The following is a 17,822-nucleotide window of genomic DNA, read 5'->3' as shown; positions in this document are numbered from 1 at the left end:
TTCCTCTTCATCAAAAGACTCTTAATGGTATATTTGGGAGTTCACTAAAGGAAGGGAAGTGAAGATAAACAAGGGGAAGAGAAGTGAAAGAACGGAAAGAGAATAGTAATATGTTGTTTGGGAGTTGAGTTAGGTGAATGAATATGAAATTAATATAACTTGTTTAAGAGTAATAATAGAGGGAAGAGAAGGAAATAAAATTTATGTAAATTTACACAAATGATCTTATATCAATATCACATGATCTTATCAAATCAATACACACAACTCAAATTGACAAAACACACGATGTATCTTATCAAAACACAAACATCAATCCTCCAACCAATTTTACCACATGCATTTAACAAAAGTCATTGACCAATGTTCCAATTTTTCCATAAGCATCCATAAATTGACAACAAGTTTGTAATCACCATACAATAACAAAAAAATGACAAGAAGTTACAATAACCATCAAATATTTCAAGTTTACCATAAGCATCCATAATGCGGCAACAAGTTTGTAATTGCCATACAATAATCAAAAAGTGACAAGAAACTATAATTGCCACCAAATACCCAAAAGCATTTATCAAAAGTGAAAAACCAAAATATTAAAGATGAGTAGGTAGGAAGCTAATAGTGATGCGGGGGTGGCATAGATGCCCTATGCATCATCCTCACAAGTATTTGCTTCTGCCTCTCCCTTGGACATCCAAGTACTCTCCTTAGATTCTCTGGAGAATTAAGTAAAAATATATACATCATCAATGTGTTCGTCGTCGATCCCAATCTCAACCAAAAGACTCCAAAGATCATCCGTTTTAATTATAGTCTTTTCCTGAGCCTTGTTGAATATCTCAGCACTTGCAAGCATTGCTTCAACCATCTTTTCTATGCTATTATAAATTTTTTTAGCACCAGCATCCTCCTTTGACTTCCTGCTCTTCTTCAGTGAATTTGCTGTTGACCTAGTCTCCATTGTAGCCACACGAAAGTCTTCTTTGTCATTTGCTTCTTGGTTACCATCAATACTCTCCAAGATGATTTCCTCCCTGGAAACCATTTCATCAATGCCATCAATTGTAAGGTCAACATCAACCTTGTTAGTATCAGTACAAGCCCACCTTCTCTCTCGTAGCTTAGTCGTAGTTTCAGCATACTCATGTTGCTCTATCAGCTGCAAAAAAGTAAAAGTAGTTTATTGCAATTTTGAATAGGCTTGGTCCTCAATTCAGTAGCTTCTGGATGAGTCTGAAAATGACATTGAAAAATCACTGAACAAAAACGGCAAAGATTGCCTACAAATCAAACTATGACATTGAATAAAATGAAATAGTTTCATTATAAACTATAATGAAATTTAAACAAGAAAGCAACATTATCATGATATCCACTTAAGAAACATGAATAATAAGCCATGATGCATATTTAACTTATTTATTATGGACAGTTTTATGCATGAATTATCCAATATACCTAAAGAATCCACATGCGCTGATATATTTCTCATTCTATAAACCAAATATAAGTCTAAATCAACAAGGAATCATAGATGAGTAAGGAATCACAGTTTTTAGAGTTTCAGCCAATGCAGTTAATCCAATTCAAGGCAAAATTTTGACAGCAAGTCAAAATGGGCAATCAAAAATCTCAACTAAATCCAAATAGGCATCCCTAAAATCCACATAAAACACCAAAAAAGATCTCTAAAAATGAATAAACGAATCACCTGAAACGCTTGTAAGCCGGGAGAGAGAGAGCTCGCGTGCGTGGGGAGAGAGCTCGGGAGGAAGAAAGAGCATAGAGAGAGTTCGGGAGGAAGAAAGAGCATAGAGAGAGCTCGGAAGGGAGAAAAAGCACAGAGAGAAGGCGGTTGGGTGAAATGGAAGAGTATGGTTAGATCACAGCCATTGATTTATTTTGATGGAGGGAAAGATGGTAATTATAAATTTACTGCACTTTCACCATTCCCACTACCCTCCTTCCATCCAAATAGGCTATAAAAGCTTGGACTTTGTGGCAAAATTGGTGTGGATTTCTTCAATATAACTACGAGTGTTAGAGAGTGAATGATTGCGAGCTTGATTTTTGGGGCAAATTTGGTGTGATTTGTTGGGATTTCGATGCATTTAGAGATTACTGGTTTGTGTGTGTTGCTAATATTGAAAATATTGACAAATTATTATATAAACTATACTTTTTGTTACTACGAAATTGGTCTTTATGTGTTATGATTGTGTTCTTTTAGAACCGCACATAATGTGTTTGTTGTTTTGCTTTAACTAGAGAACTTGGCGTATGTTGAATTTAATGGTTAAAAAATAGATTGATCTCACTATGAAAATCATAAAATTATTTACATCTATACAAATGAAATAAAATTGAAGTAGAGATCAATTGACATGACGGCCTATTGACATCATTTCCCTACGTTTTGGGTCGTCGTATCAAGTACATGTTAACTTTTAGCTAGTACTATTAACTATATCCACTACTTGTAAATTTTAGCTGGTACCTGTTAACTATATCTGATATCTGTTAACTTTAAGAGTACCTATTAACTATATTCAATACAAGTTAACTTTAGTCATTGCGTATTAATTATATGCAGTACCTTAGCAAGTACCTGTTAACTATACATCTACCTGTTAACTATACCCAGCTTCTATTAATTATATTCATTGCCTATTAACTTTACCTAATACATGTTGACTATTTTCCAATACAAAGATGATTCCACAAGCATATTTTACTCATCTTTAAGCAAAAGAAGACAAACAATATAACTCAAAGCTGTATATATATGATGACAATGGATTTCAGTTATCTGCTTCACTCTTAACAGCCAGCACATAAGCTTAACAACTGACGAAAAAGCTTAACAACCAACGCATAAACTTAACAACTAATGAAAAACTTAACAATCAACGCATAAGCTTAACAATTAATAAAAAAAGCTTAACAAATGCATAAACTTGACAACCAATAGATAAGCCTAATAACTGATGAGCAAGCATAACAATAAACGTATAAGCTTAATAGCCAACGTATAAGCTTAACAACTGGTGAAAAGCTTAATAACCAACGCTTAAGCTTAACAACTGACAAAAAATTAACAACCAACACATATGCTTAACAACTAACAAAAAAGCTTAACCAATGCATAAACTTAACAACCAATGCATAAGCTTAACAACTGATAAATACGTTATTTAACAACAAATGCATAAACTTAACAGCCAACGTATCTTAACAACTGACGAAAAAGCTTAATAACCAATGCATTAGCTTAACAGCAAACGTATAAGCTTAATAACTGACGAAAATGCTTAACAACTAACAAAAAAGTTAACAACCAACACATAAGCTTAACAACTAAGGGGAAAAAACTTAACTAAAGCAAAAGTTTAACAACTAATATATAAGCTTAACAGCTAACGTATAAGCTTAATAATAAATGCATAAGCTTAAAATTCAATGACTATGCTTAACAACTAACGAAAAAGCTAAACAAATGTATATTAGCTTAACAAACAATGCATAAGCTTAACAACTAGCAAAAAAGCTTAACAATAAATACATAAGCTTAACAACCAATGCATAAACTTAACAACTAGCAAAAAACTTAACAACAAATGAATAACTGAATAAAAAAGGGAGCGAAAGATACACAAATAACTGAATAAAACTTAACAACTAATAAAAAAGCTTGACAACAAACACAAAACCTTCACAACTAACTCATAAGATCAACAACTAACTGGTAAGATTAACAACTAATTCATAAGTTTAACAACTAAATCACAAAATAGATAGCTGATTCTTTATCTTTGAATGTTCAACTAAAATACTTTAAAAAATTGAAACCGGTGAACTAAAAAAACTAGATAGAAATAGAAAGAGGAGGAACAATGAAAATAACTGAAAATATGCATTTGCTCAAAATTAAAAAAAAATACAGTACATAACATTCCACTAACATATTCCACCCATTGTTCATTGGAAGCTTGTGCTGGATTTCAAAGTTAAGATGAATATAGCCTAAACTTATGATTCTATATTTCAACCTATTTTTTGTTCAATTTACCATTAATTTCCAGATAACTTCATTGAAATCAGACTCAACCTCCACTAACTACTCAAATATCACTCAAATATCTTCTTTGAATCATCCCAACTCACGTCTCATAACTCCACGAGCAATGGCGGGAATCCCAACACACTACCATCACCCAGATCTCTAGCCAACTCAGATCCAAGTGGGCTCTCGACTCCTTCATCGACCCCCATCTCCAAAATCGACGGGCCTAGTTTACCGCCGTCGTTAATGGAGATGTCATACTCTCTTACTCCTGTCGTTATAGAATCTACCATTAGGGAGGGAAGGGTAGTAGTGCAGGAGGCTATTGGAGGTTCAAGGGAGGGACGAGCTCCGTCGTTGCCGATCAGCGATGAGGGCTGGAGCGGAGAAAAGAAATTGAATTGTTTAAGGCTTTTTTTATTTTAAGGAAGGAGGGAGGAGGGAGGAGGGGGCATTTGGGATTTTTAAAAATAAAGTACATTGATGAGGACACATGTGAGCTGAAGGGGTTTGATTGTTTACAAAATTTAATTTTGAGGGTTTTTTGGGTGTTGAAAAAGTCTTGGGAGAGGGACGAATAAAATTTGTTATTTTGGGGGCTAGAAGCAATTTTCCCTTTCAAGAAAGAGTTTTCTCACATTTGACCCTACATTTATCAAATATTTCATTAAATAGTCCAACTACCACTAAGTCAAATTTGAATTTGTTGATAAATAATAATTATAGTATGGAGAAATTTTTAAAATAGATCACATCGCAAATTTAATTATCAAAATCAACCAACTTGCAACCACGTCAGCAGCTATCGCTAAAAGAGAGTCGATTCTGAAAATACACAATTTTCATAATATACGGGATTGTCAATCCCGTGCAATTAGAAAAGTTTACTAATTATATGGGGTTGGGAATCCTAACTAAGCATAATTGTAGTAGTTTGCGAAGTGGTTTTCTCAAAGAGAGTTGGACTTCAATTAACTGATGATTGGGCTTGAGTTTGAATATCTTCATTGCCAACATTATTTTATTTTTCTATTTATCTATTCAAAAGCAAAAAAAATTTAATTAATTCATAAATTGGCTAAGATTGGAAGTAGGGGTGTTAACGGAGCGGATACGGCTCGGATATGGCACTTACCATATCCATATCCGCTTACCCATCTCGGATACGGATACGGATACGAATATACGTCGGTAAGAAAAATTCATATTCATATCCGCCAAAATCGGATACGGTTACGGATATAGATGCGGATATATAAACGGATATGCATGCGGATACAAAAAGGATATGAGAAAACTAGATAGTATTCAGAAAAATATAGTCATGTGATACAAAAAGAGTTCGTTAATATGTTCATTATGATTGAAAAGCTAAGATTAGACATCTTGATCATCAAAATTAACCACAAATCCATAATCTAAGAATCGAAACTATCGTAAGAGTATTACCAATATGTATTCGGATTTTTTCGGATACGGATACAGATATTTCACTACAAAACCATATCCGCAACCATATCCTATCGGTAATAGATTTGAGTAACCATATTCGTATCCTAACGGATACGGTTACGAATATTTCCTCGGATACGGATACGGTTTGGCACCCCTAATTGGAAGCCATGCTCTTTCTGCACATGACTTGACACTTATTTTTTTTAACTACTTTGCCAGCTAATTATACAACAAAACGGTTCATAACAAAACATAACAAAACACATATAATTAGTGAATTGCTAAGTGATTAGTGCAAGTCACTAATTATTTCCAATCGAATAGACTTTCAAAACTATTTTTTTTAATCGACCAACTTTCAGCATTCCAAACCGACGTGACTAATATTAGGTCGATTTTGATAAATTAATTTGCACTAGGTCGACGTTGGTATTAAATTTATGATTTGGTTTATTACAAAATTTTCTCTTCATACTAATTTTGCATGGAAATGATAAAAAGGGATGTAAATTGAACAAGAATGAGTTTGTCAGAATATTATGTTAACTTCATCTCCAGATGTATGCATTTGCTATCCGTTCTCTAAATCCTCCTCTTTTCTCCCTGTGATGGTAAATAGCGTGAAATCCTAAACGGGCTTCTTCTTTTTATCAACAAGGACAATCAAGGAATCTCCTTCATAATAAGACCAAATCGTACCGCTAAGTTGTTTTCATCCCCTGCATAGTAATACCAATACTATTATAGAAAATAATATAATTCTGGCGGACTGAAAATAGAAAAACCGCGCATAAAATTCCGAATACCAAAAGTTTAGCAATAGTTAAGCTCTGATGTAATGGGTTTATAACTCAGCAAGAAAAGATGCAAATGAACTCATGCTTAAATACGAGATAACAAGACCACTTCCATCGCATTCACAACTAGAGGCCAACGTCGACAATGTGAAAATCAAAATTAGGTTACAAACCCAATAAGAGTTTAATGGTAAATCAAATATATAAGTAGCTTAACAAACAGCATATCTGAATATATCAAAGAATGCCCAGCAAAAATGACAGAATCCATGAAAACTGCTCGCTATGATGGACGATGCCCAATATATATATCATTCTTATCTCGCTCACGCGTGCATACTCCCCTTGCCTCCCTTTTTCCTCCCTTTACCTCCCCCCCCAACTTTTCCCCCTTTCCCCTTAAAACCACCACCCTTCCCTTTCCCTTTCCCTTTCCCAACCCTGCTTTTCTTCCCACCTCCCTTGTTCCCACTTCCCTTCGTCCTTGCATCCTTCTTCATCCTCGGATCCACCAACTTCTTCCCTTTCCCAGGCCTCACCTGGACTCCCTTCTTCGCAACCACGTACTCCCTCTCTGGCTTCTTCGGCGTCGCCTTCTTGTAGAGCTGCTCTATCATCTTCCTCTTCGACCTCTCAGATATATCAGTCTGGTCCGAGATTGAGTTTGACTTTTGCTTAACCTTCTCAAGCCTTTTCATTGCTGCCCGCTTCTTTCGGGCCTTTGCCTCTGCTACTTTCTTGGCGGGACGGGCGTCAATCTCTCTGAACTGTGCCTTCATTGCATTGATTTCTTCCTTGGTTATGGGCTTCATAGGTTGGCTGTGCTTCTTCTCTTCCTCCACAAACCATGTCGGCAAACCCTCATCATCGAACATGTATTTGTTGTAGGCGTCATCGAGAATCTCCTCTCTCTTTTTCTTTCTCAGCATTTTCTTGGCATATGCTAGTATTTCGGCCTTTGTGTCTTCATCTTCTTCCTCTGAGTCTGAATCATCGGAGGATGAAGAGGATGAGTCTTCATTTGTTTTTAAGGGCTCTGCTGGTACAACCTCAAAGTCCTCTAGCTCATCAGAGACTTTGGTTTTAGAAGGAACTGAATCTCTGGTTTTCGACTTTTTGGCAACCTTGGGTAGTGGTTTTTCTTCCTCCTCTTTTTCGTCTTCACTGTCGCTCTTTTGGAATAGACCATCTTCTGCTGCTTCGGCAAAGACATCTTGACTGAACCACTGTTCCATGATCTGCTCCTGAGTTGGCTGTTCTTCCTCTTGCAAAGGTACCATGAGAGGATTTTTTTCTTCCTTCATTTCCTCTTGGTCAAGATCCTGACCAGGTGTTAGGTCTTCACCATCATCTTCCTGCATTGTAAAGAGTATTACACCAAAAACTTACCAGTTTTAATAAGAATAGAAGAAAACTCTGCATTTTCCCCCCAACTGACGCATTTTCAGATTATGTTTCTGCCAACATAGAAAGGGCTGAATCCTAGACTAGGAAAAATATTTAAAATACCATAGCATGTCCGACCCCCCGATTTATCTCGGTTAAAAAAAGAAGCAAGTAGTAGAATAATTTAAGTCATAGATTCCTCTCTTACCTCAAACAACTCATCTTGACCATTAGTTCGGGCAAGTTTTACTCGTTTTCGCTGTTTGCTACTTCCTCCCTTTTTAGATATATACCGTTCATAGGCTTCATCAAGCATTTCCTCAAGGTGTTCATCATATCTATACAAAAGATTTATACATATCAACAGAAGAGGAAGAAAAGATGCAGCAACTAATAAAATCAAAGACATGAATACAAGACAAACTGCCCTCAGAAGTATGGCGAATGTACCGGTAAAATTAGTACTCACCGCTTCTGCTCTTCGTCAGAGTCCATTTCACCGGATTCCTCATGATCTTCTGCAGGAGAGGCCTCATCTTCACTGTCACTGACATTAAAGTCATTTTCTTCATCAATCTCTGTTGAATCAACAGCCTGAAGTTCTTTCTTTCCCTGGACATGGATTGTGTAAAAGATTGTCAGCTCGTAACATGGAACAAATATCAGAACAAAATTACAATCAGCCAAACAAACACAGTAGAATGCAGCCAGTGTGCAAACAGTAAAAAGAAATAATTTACTTTAAAAACATAACACAAAGAAAAGATGTCGATAAAAATAACAGTACTCAAATTGAAATGAAGAGTACATTGAGGCACTAAAATATCAAACAAATGGCATATACGCAGCAACTAATTGAAAATAAGGAAAAATGATGAAAAGTACACAGCAATAGCACCGCTTTAACATTCAGAATATTTAAGGAGGGCTAAAATTCCCATTAAAAGTACAATATCTGTTTTGTTCACACCTGTAAGAAAAATATGTAGTCCACTTATCATGTACATTAAGCATTATGACAAAACTCAAAAAACCAGCAAACATGATAATTAACACATGAAGGTCCAGAAATTTTTTTTTTTTTTGGCTCTCGAGAACCACAGTTCTTCCCTATTTTTGCCTGTAGAAAAGCAAAGGAGAACACCGTAATCTCTTGACTTTACTTCAAAGTACATATTTTAAATTTTAGAATCCAATACCAGTCCGTAGATGGTGTTAAAAAACAGCAGTTTATAAACAACTGCTGATTCCTTTCTTTATAAGACTTGTGCTAGATATGCAATACCTTTTTGATGGGGACGGGCTCAGGTGATGATTAAGATGGATAAGTTTTCAAAGATTTCATTTGTAAGCATTGACTAAACCTGTTTGTTAAGCTTGTAGACTTCATTTCTAAAAGCAGAGAATAGGCAGACGATTATACACAAGCAGTCAAGTAATTTCGCAAGACTAACAGATTGACATGACACCAAATGAATGCTGGTGATGCCAACTGGCCATTTTATCAGCTATTATTTTTGCAAGAGCCAAATGGATCAATGGACGACATCACAAACCTTAATAGAGGCAAGAGAAAATAATTCACGGTCATAATAACTGTCTTGGGTAGCATCGATTTGCATTCCAGTTGCTTTGCGCACTTTCTCCTAGAAAATTCACAACAACAATAAATTGGAGGTAAAAAAAAGTAACTATCCCAAAGAAACGAAACAGAGTTAACCGCAAACCTTCGCTCGGCGTTTTGCAAGAATCTTCTTCTCTCTCTTTTTCTTGCGTTCCAGAGCATTCGTCAATTCTTCCATTTCATTCAGTAGATTCTCATCCTCATCCCCCTTGGCATCTTTAGTGGGAGTATCTTTTGGAGTGACCTTATTAGTTGAAGAAAGCTCCTTTCTTATTCGCATGCGCCATCTATGAACACAACAATGAACAAATTAGCTCCTCTTCGATTTTCATGCATTTAAAGATGAATAATCCACTGACACTAGCCCCATATGTATAAGAGTATATGACCCTATCTTGACCGGAAAATGCAAAAGACTCGATGTGCAGAAGACTCGACTTGTTACCCATCTCTCATTTAAATAATTGGTATATCAAAATTTTATCTCCTTTATACCATGGTAAATGCCCGACAGTCCATGCATCCTAAACAAAAACAACCAGAAGGGGGAAAAGAAACAATTTGGCATTGGACTATGGTAGTACTTTCTCCTCAAGGTACTTGAACCCCCAACAAAAGCAAAAGGAAGTAGGGGCATAAGCTGATCAAAAAAATTAATAAATTTTCCAACTTTTTCCAGGTACTTGCTCAAAATCAATTAGGAAGACCGTTTAAGAGAAATCAAATACTTTTTTTTTTCCTATTAGCAAATTAAACGAATTAAAAATGGACATTAAAATATGTGTTTTAGTTACTTATTGAATACTGTTTTCGTTTTTACATTTAATGCATCATTGCTATGAAGGAATGATTTCCAAAAAATTAATTTAAATGTAATTAAAAGGATTTTTTTTCCTTGGAAACCACCTTTAAACAAGGGTCATTTTGCAGAAACAACCTTTCATTTTCAACTTATGCGTAAACCACATTTAAAGTAGGTTTTCGTTCCAATCAACCATCTCCTAGCCAAATCTACTCCTCTATACAAATTAGAGAATCAAAGATTCACTATTCATGCTACAGTAATACTACATCTACTCTACCGAATTGGAGAATCACTGTTCATGCTACAGTAAATACTAGCACATGGGGATACTGTAGCAATTTAAAAGAAAAATTGATGCAACAGAGGCGGGAACTGTAGCGTTCTTTGAAAATACTATAACATTAATACCGTAGCACAAGTATACTGTAATAATTTAAAAAACACGGGGATACTGTAGCAATCCAAAAAATCTTGACGCAACATTTAGACATGATTACTGTAGCATGGAAAAAATTATCGACAGCATACTAGTCTTCTTTAAAAACCAAAAATAACCTCAAAAATTGCACAATTAGGGTACATGTATCCTAACTAGACCTAAACGTTAACAAGTGAGTCATGTGTCTTGAGTGTGACTTTTTAAGGGTATTTTGGGGTTTTTAGAGAAACTTTTGACTGGGAGGTAGTAGATTGGAACAAAAACCCACTTTAAAGGTGGTTTACGCATATAAATTGAAAATGAAAGGTGGTTTTTGTAAAACGACCATGGATTTAAAGTGGTTTCCAGGGAAAACCCCCTAATTAAAAGGATCAAATTTAATCAAATGGAAATGTTTTCATAATCTCACCTGCAGAACATAAAATTAAAGTAAATGCACTTTAGTGTTCAACGAATATGAAAGAAATTGCTTTGAAAAGTTGGATATGAAGAAGAGAACCCAATCGGATTTGGATCTAATTCAATTCTTGTCCAATCCCAAGCAAAACCCAATTGAACATATACCCAAGAAAACAAATACACAGAGAGGAGAAAACAAGGTAGTTATGGCTAGTAATTAACACTCAATGACCATGCACAATGCAACTATACGCAAACACACATTAGCATGCACAGAAAGAGAATGTGATATAGGATATACATAATAATTTACTCTTGATGACCCATTAGCATGTACAGAAAGAGAATGTGGTATAGGATATGGATAACAACTTACTCTTGATCACCCATTCATATCATTTGGACATCAAATAAACACACATGAAAGATGTGTTTGCACCAAGGGCTCGAGCACTACCCCTAACAACCACCTTTCTTCTATACCAAGCGAAATAAAGTAAACAAGTTTTGATACAAGTTTCCTAATTACTTCCGCTTCACTCACCATATGACCATACGTTGTTGTTCTTAGTATACAGAAAAAGGAACCTCCTCTATTAAAAATCTCACTTTAGAAATAATGATAAACGAAGTAAACTAAGAACCTTACTTTATTTATTCACCAATATAGGTGGCAAACATCTGGTTCCAGGTATAACAAGAAACAAGCATATAACACTAGTGATCCAACCTGACACCAACCAACACCTGAATCCTGATAAGAGTCCAGTAAGTTTTGCTTACGGCTTTTAAGAGACTACCTACTGATCTTCAAGAATACTCTTCCACGAACAGGGGAATTGCACTTAGGAATAATATAGTCTGGCTCTTGCAGACAATACCCCTACTAAAATTTTCTCCTTTGGCACCATTTTACTGTTAGTATAGGGTATGCAGTTACATATATTTTTATAATGGAAATTCTTTGTTTTGCAATTTGCAATTAAATTATGTTACATTTAGACTAGTGGACTTGTGGTGGGTTTAGTTTCACATTCATAACACCTTAAAATTTTCTTTCACATGTATCATGTGCAACAGAACTACTAATGCAGAAAATGATTCCACTTCCCTCAACAGATCACATCCCAGCCCTCATCCAGTTGACATCCCTGCTTACAATAACCATATAAACTATCTTTCTAAGACATGATTATCAGATCTTTCCTGTCACTGATGGATAATCCCAACTGCTTTGCTACACCTGCCATTTTGAATCATCAATCCCACATCTTACTCCTACCCAATATGCATAAACTTACAGACTAACAGTAACTTGATAGCTCTTTCCTTTCCTTCTGCTAAAAGAAAACATAATCAAATAACTCTTGACTGCCAAAACCTTTTGTCACTCACAACTAATCAGAGGAAATAAGAGTAGGAAATAAGCAATGATGCCATATAACCATAGAACACAGGTGCTTCATCAATGAGGAAAGTTCCACTAGTTCAGAATCAACTTTTTACTTCAGACTATGAGGGACTTTTATGTGTAGAAATGTGTGTGCGCGCGCACACAAACAAAAGATGTATATGTTTTGTGTGCGTGCATACACACATATTTCTAGAACCTTCCCATATGACTTATCATAGAAACTCACACATAAGTTATCATGAACTGCAAACTACAGCAAACACAAGAAAAAAAGCATGTCAATTGTATGAACTGGAATACCCTCCCCAACACTGAAGTATAATATATCTCTGGAAATTATAGACCACTTCCGCAATAAAGAAGGAACAATAAAATCACAGAAGAATAAAAAACTTACTTCAATAGATGCTTAAAGCCATGTTTATCCAGGACATATAAATCCTCGCATAAAGATTTAATCTGAAAAACAAGCAAGAAAATCAAAATGTGAGGGAAGACATGCACTGCTAACAAACTATCTCCTACCAACAACAATAATAAAGGACATGTGTTTACCTCCTCTGTTGTTAATTCATGATCTTTAATAGATGAACAAGCTGGATCTTCAAAAGATAATTGACCAACAGAACCAAGAATACTGAGAGGGTTCTCGGACCAAATAAAATCTGAAACTAAACCGACCTTCCACAAGGTAGTCACTCCGTCCTCATATCTAGATAGAATGTAAGGAAACAAAATATCAGCCAACTGCATCTACAAGGTAGTCACTCCGTCCTCATATCTAGATAGAATGTAAGGAAACAAAATATCAGCCAACTGCATCTCAGATTCGTAAACGCCAGGAAAGCAACAAACATGTATTATACTGGAAAATTATTTTCTCAAGGACTATAAGAAAAAGCATGAAGCATTTTTGTACTTCTAGAGCATTATTTTTCAGTGTAACTCTTTTGATGACTTTAATCTGTTGCATACGAAATAAAATTAGTTCTCTTACAGCCCTTCTGTACCATGCCTTAATTTTTCTGAAGTTGGTGTATTAGCCAGTTTTAATCCGTATAAAATGGCACAATGCAGTTTATATGTTAAGACAACTAGTCCAATTGTGTGCCCATTAGTGTCATAAGTTTGTTTATCTTCTTGCTTCATAATTCTTGATCCAAGTCCTCGGAGTCCATAATTTTTTTTTTGCCCCTCATGCTTTGACAACAAAAGGTGATACTTTCCCAAGGACAACCATCCAACATTAGCAACTACTTCGCAAACTTATTGTTCAGGGTTTGGTAATAGTTAAAAAAAGTTGATTTTTTCAATAAATAAAGGATAATCTGATTAGTTAAGTTGCACTGCTCAGTATGTGAGAAACAGAGTTTATGTAAGATGCAAAAAATCTGATTCAAAGATGATGACCCATAGGTTGCATGAACTCAATATATAAATCATCGATGACAATTATACTTTCCATCATGTATACTATATTAATTTGTTTTAGCAAGGTTCAAGTTAAAAAGTTAGATGACAATTATACTTTCCATCATGTATACTATATTAATTTGTTTTAGCAAGGTTCAAGTTAAAAAGTTAACACATACAATACAAATATGAAAGGTATACTATATTAATTTGTTTTAGCAAGGTTCAAGTTAAAAAGTTAACACATACAATACAAATATGAAAGGCAAGGTACAAATTATTTATTTGTAAGCATAAAATGCAAAAACTAAATAAATTCTTAACAATTATTGGGCAGTATAAGCCAACAGTTATCATATAAGCTTTGTAAACTAGAGTTCTGTGATCTGTTTAAGCAATCAGACTTTGCAGATAACAAATTGTCACCCCTAAATGACCGTGTAGGATTGGGAAAGGGCACAACTAACACTTTGTATCACAAACTAAAGAAAAAACAAAAATCTACTTAATTTAGGACACAGTAATATACCATGCCTGCTCTATATTAATAAATCTGTTATAACCAACTGTTGATACACTTGTAGGCTCCTGAAATTTAGTTTCTAGGCTTCGACCCTTATGTTTATTTGCAGGTAATATTGCCTGCTTATAACTGAACAGGAGAAAAATATTGACCATAAGATTTTCATACTGTACATCATAGGATTTGTTAAATGCAACTAGGGGTGTCCAATTGGGCTTTGGCCCGGATCCGGCCTAGACGCGGAAAATCCGAGCAGACTGGCTCCAGGCTTGGGTCCGGGTTGTATTGGTGAAGCCTGTCCCGGGCCCGGCCCGACCGGCCCTGTTACTAAATTCATATATTTTTTATATATTTTTCATATATAATTATATTATGATATGGTCATTAATGTATACTTATATATATTTCTAAGTGTATATGATTTTTTTGAGGAACTCCTAGTCTTAAGTGTATATAGCTGTATATATTTAAGTACGCAAGTATATAGACATATATATATACACACACACACTTGTAAGTATACAAGTATGTTATATTATATGCTTATACACACACACACACATATACCTGCATACATACATACATATACATACATATATATACATATATACTCTTACCATAGTATAGATACTAAGATATAAGTATATATAATGTAGTTACAAGTATACTTATATGTGTATATTATAAACTTATGGTTATATAAGTATATTTTATATAAGTACATAAGTATAATTATAAATAAGTATATTGCATCTAGTATACATAAAAGTATATCATATAAGTAAAATATATAACTATACTTAAATAAGCATAATATAAGCATGTAACAAATACATATATAACTATATAATACGTATTTATAAATAAGTAATATATACTTATGTGATACTTCTCTCTCACACAAGTTATAACTTATTACTTATAAGTATATACAATACACTTACATATTATATATGTATATATAATATATAGCTATATACTAATATGTTATTATATACTAATAAATACTTATATAAATACAATAAGGTTAATCTAATTTTTTAGCAATTTTGTGCCAAAAATTCAAATAAAAAAATCCAGGCTGGCCCGGAGCGCGGCCTGGTTTGGCCAGGACACGGACCCGGGCCCAGCCTAAGCACCCCGGGTCCAGGTTTGGGCTAGGCATTTTGCTCGACCCGAACCCGACAATTCAGGCCAGCCCTGCTCGGCCCGTTGGGATAGGCCTAAATGCAACATAAAAAATTAGACCACAAACATCCTCTATAATCTTTAGAACAACGAGATTAATTGCAGCGGAAGTTTACCCTTCACGATTTCTCTTCTGCTTTGTCCCTCTAAGAACATCAACCACCTGTTCAAATGCCTCACAATCAAGAAAAAGTTTCGGGAACAAAATAAATGCCAAATGTGAAGTATGCGTCTACCAACCTTTGGCGGCTCTATAGCCCCTTGAAATAGGTGCTTAATGTCAAGAAGGCGTGGGTCAATCTTTGCAGGAGCCTTGTATCTCAATCCAATAGCATATATTTCAGCAGATGTACTACGACTCGCAGCTGGTTTAAACACCTCAACTTTATCAAAAAGCTGTCAATTGGTAATAAGTGAGATGGTAACAGTCAGACTCAGTATGTTATAGCAATGGGTAATAAACTGTAAGACGTACCTGTTTAAGGCAGTAGATGATAGCAGTGTAGTCCTGTGACCTGAAAACCTATCACACAGATAAATGAATGCATTACCATCATTGATAAGCAATAACTGCATAGCTAAAATTCAAAAGTTAAGTGGTTAACAAATATATCGAGAAATTTAAGCCTACTTGTCAGTGTAATTATAGATTACATGCTATCCCAAGTACCATATGGGTCATCAAATGTAGAATGTGAACCCTGGAAAGCAAAATATGTGTTCAACTCCACCCTCACCCCAATGAATAAGGTCAAAGATGCAAGGTAACATTGCATGTCAATCATATGGCTTGTGCATTATTACAAAGCTTAAGATCTTATTATACAAGGAGACGAAGATCCTATAAAGACTAAGCACATTATCCGAGTCTTAAATTGTTGAAACCATGGTTACTTTTTTTTAAACAAAATCCACTTGTTTTTCAATCCAAAATCAGAAATTTCCATAGATAGGGGTATCTATTTTAACTGTCATATAGTTTTGTTGTACCTATCATTCCATACGATAGGATATTTGTGCTTTAATGTGATACTATCTGCAAAATTAAAATTAATTACATGTGAATATAGCAAGATTGTAACTAACTATATACTTCCTAACTTATAATTGGCAGCATAAGTGCAAAACCCAATACAACCTTATAAAATTTCATATGTTTTCCAGTCAACTAAGTTCTCACATATTACTTCCAGAAATTTCATCACTTGCTTGCACCCAATTAAGCAAAACACCACAATTATACAGTACTTCCAAACATGAAAGCCTATCCAACAAATAACTCATAAAAAATCAATCTTTCTTTTTCCCCTTCCGAGTGAAATTATCCGCACTCTACCAGTTCTACTCTTAATAACTAAGCATGAAATAATCAAATTATCTAGAATTCTATATCTTTTCCGGTCACCTAATTATACCTTCAAGAAAAATCCATCGATGGATTAAGGCCAAATAAAAAATTCACCCCATTCCATAATAGTCAGACTACAATGCCAAGAACAGTCAACAGCTTATCCAACAAATAACTCATAAAAAATCAATCTTTATTTACCTTAGTAACAAAAGTCCCCTTGGGCGCCAAGAAATAAGTAGCCAACCTAACGGAATCCACCACAAGCGCCGACTGGCTCGTAGCATCCCTCGTCCAATTAGCACCAACATTAGGCGATCCGTCGTGAATCACCGTGTTGACGGCCACGAGATCGATGCCGAGTACGAAGGAGCCGACGGGGGCGTGGCGTACGGCGACCTGGGTCCAGCCTCCGGGGGCGGCGCAGAGGTCGAGGATCGAGCGGGACGAGGGGAGGATGCGGTACTTGGCATCGATCTCGAGGAGCTTGAAGGAGGCACGAGATCTGTAGCCTTGTTCCTTTGCTAAGTGGTAGAACTTGTCCTGGCGCTGTTTTCCCTTTGCTTTCCCCATTTTTAGGGTTATGGGGCTCTAGGGTTTTGAGGTTCTAGGGTTTTGGGGGTCAGATGGTGGGAGACGAAGAGGGAAGTTAAGGAGTATATTACGAGGGCGGCTAGGTTTGGTATAGGGTCGGGTCAAGGATGAAAGTTTTGTACCCGTACCGCATCCGAAAATAACTGGGTTTGAATTTCTCAACCCGAATGTCTTCCTCCGTTCTCCAGTGTTAAGACGCCTCTCTCTTTTTTATATTTATTATTATTACTAGTATGCAATACGCGCGTTGCACGTGATGCATTTGAAGATCAAATTATATTTGGCGCGTCATTTTTAAGACTATTTATTGAACATATAGCTCATATAGAACAAATACTAATAATATACATTTCCAAATAATATCTACTAAA

At 35.4% G+C, this 17,822-nt stretch overlaps 1 protein-coding gene across 1 annotated transcript; it reads right to left on the bottom strand.

Annotated features, from left to right (window-relative positions):
* On the bottom strand, positions 6,385 to 17,513 carry LOC109842841 (putative rRNA methyltransferase). Its single transcript, XM_020411746.1, has 11 exons — positions 17,059 to 17,513; positions 15,985 to 16,032; positions 15,750 to 15,905; positions 15,626 to 15,672; positions 12,941 to 13,097; positions 12,783 to 12,844; positions 9,432 to 9,615; positions 9,261 to 9,350; positions 8,174 to 8,316; positions 7,913 to 8,042; positions 6,385 to 7,673 (listed from the first exon to the last, which is right to left on the bottom strand). The coding sequence occupies exons 1-11, from the start codon at positions 17,428 to 17,430 to the stop codon at positions 6,645 to 6,647; spliced, it is 2,418 nt and encodes an 805-aa protein (XP_020267335.1). The 5' UTR covers positions 17,431 to 17,513; the 3' UTR covers positions 6,385 to 6,644.

Source organism: Asparagus officinalis, chromosome 5 (genome assembly GCF_001876935.1).
Source record: "Asparagus officinalis chromosome 5, Aspof.V1, whole genome shotgun sequence".
Classification (NCBI taxonomy): domain Eukaryota; kingdom Viridiplantae; phylum Streptophyta; class Magnoliopsida; order Asparagales; family Asparagaceae; genus Asparagus; species Asparagus officinalis.
This window is presented reverse-complemented; position numbering and strand designations above follow the sequence as displayed.

Coding starts and splice junctions, on each gene's coding strand:
- LOC109842841 (XM_020411746.1), bottom strand. CDS start 17,430: ATGGGGAAAGCAAAGGGAAAACAGCGCCAGGACAAGTTCTACCACTTA. Junction 8,043..8,173: donor TCTGACGAAGAGCAGAAGCG/GTGAGTACTAAT, acceptor TCTTTTGTATAG/ATATGATGAACACCTTGAGG. Junction 7,674..7,912: donor GTCAAGATGAGTTGTTTGAG/GTAAGAGAGGAA, acceptor TTTACAATGCAG/GAAGATGATGGTGAAGACCT.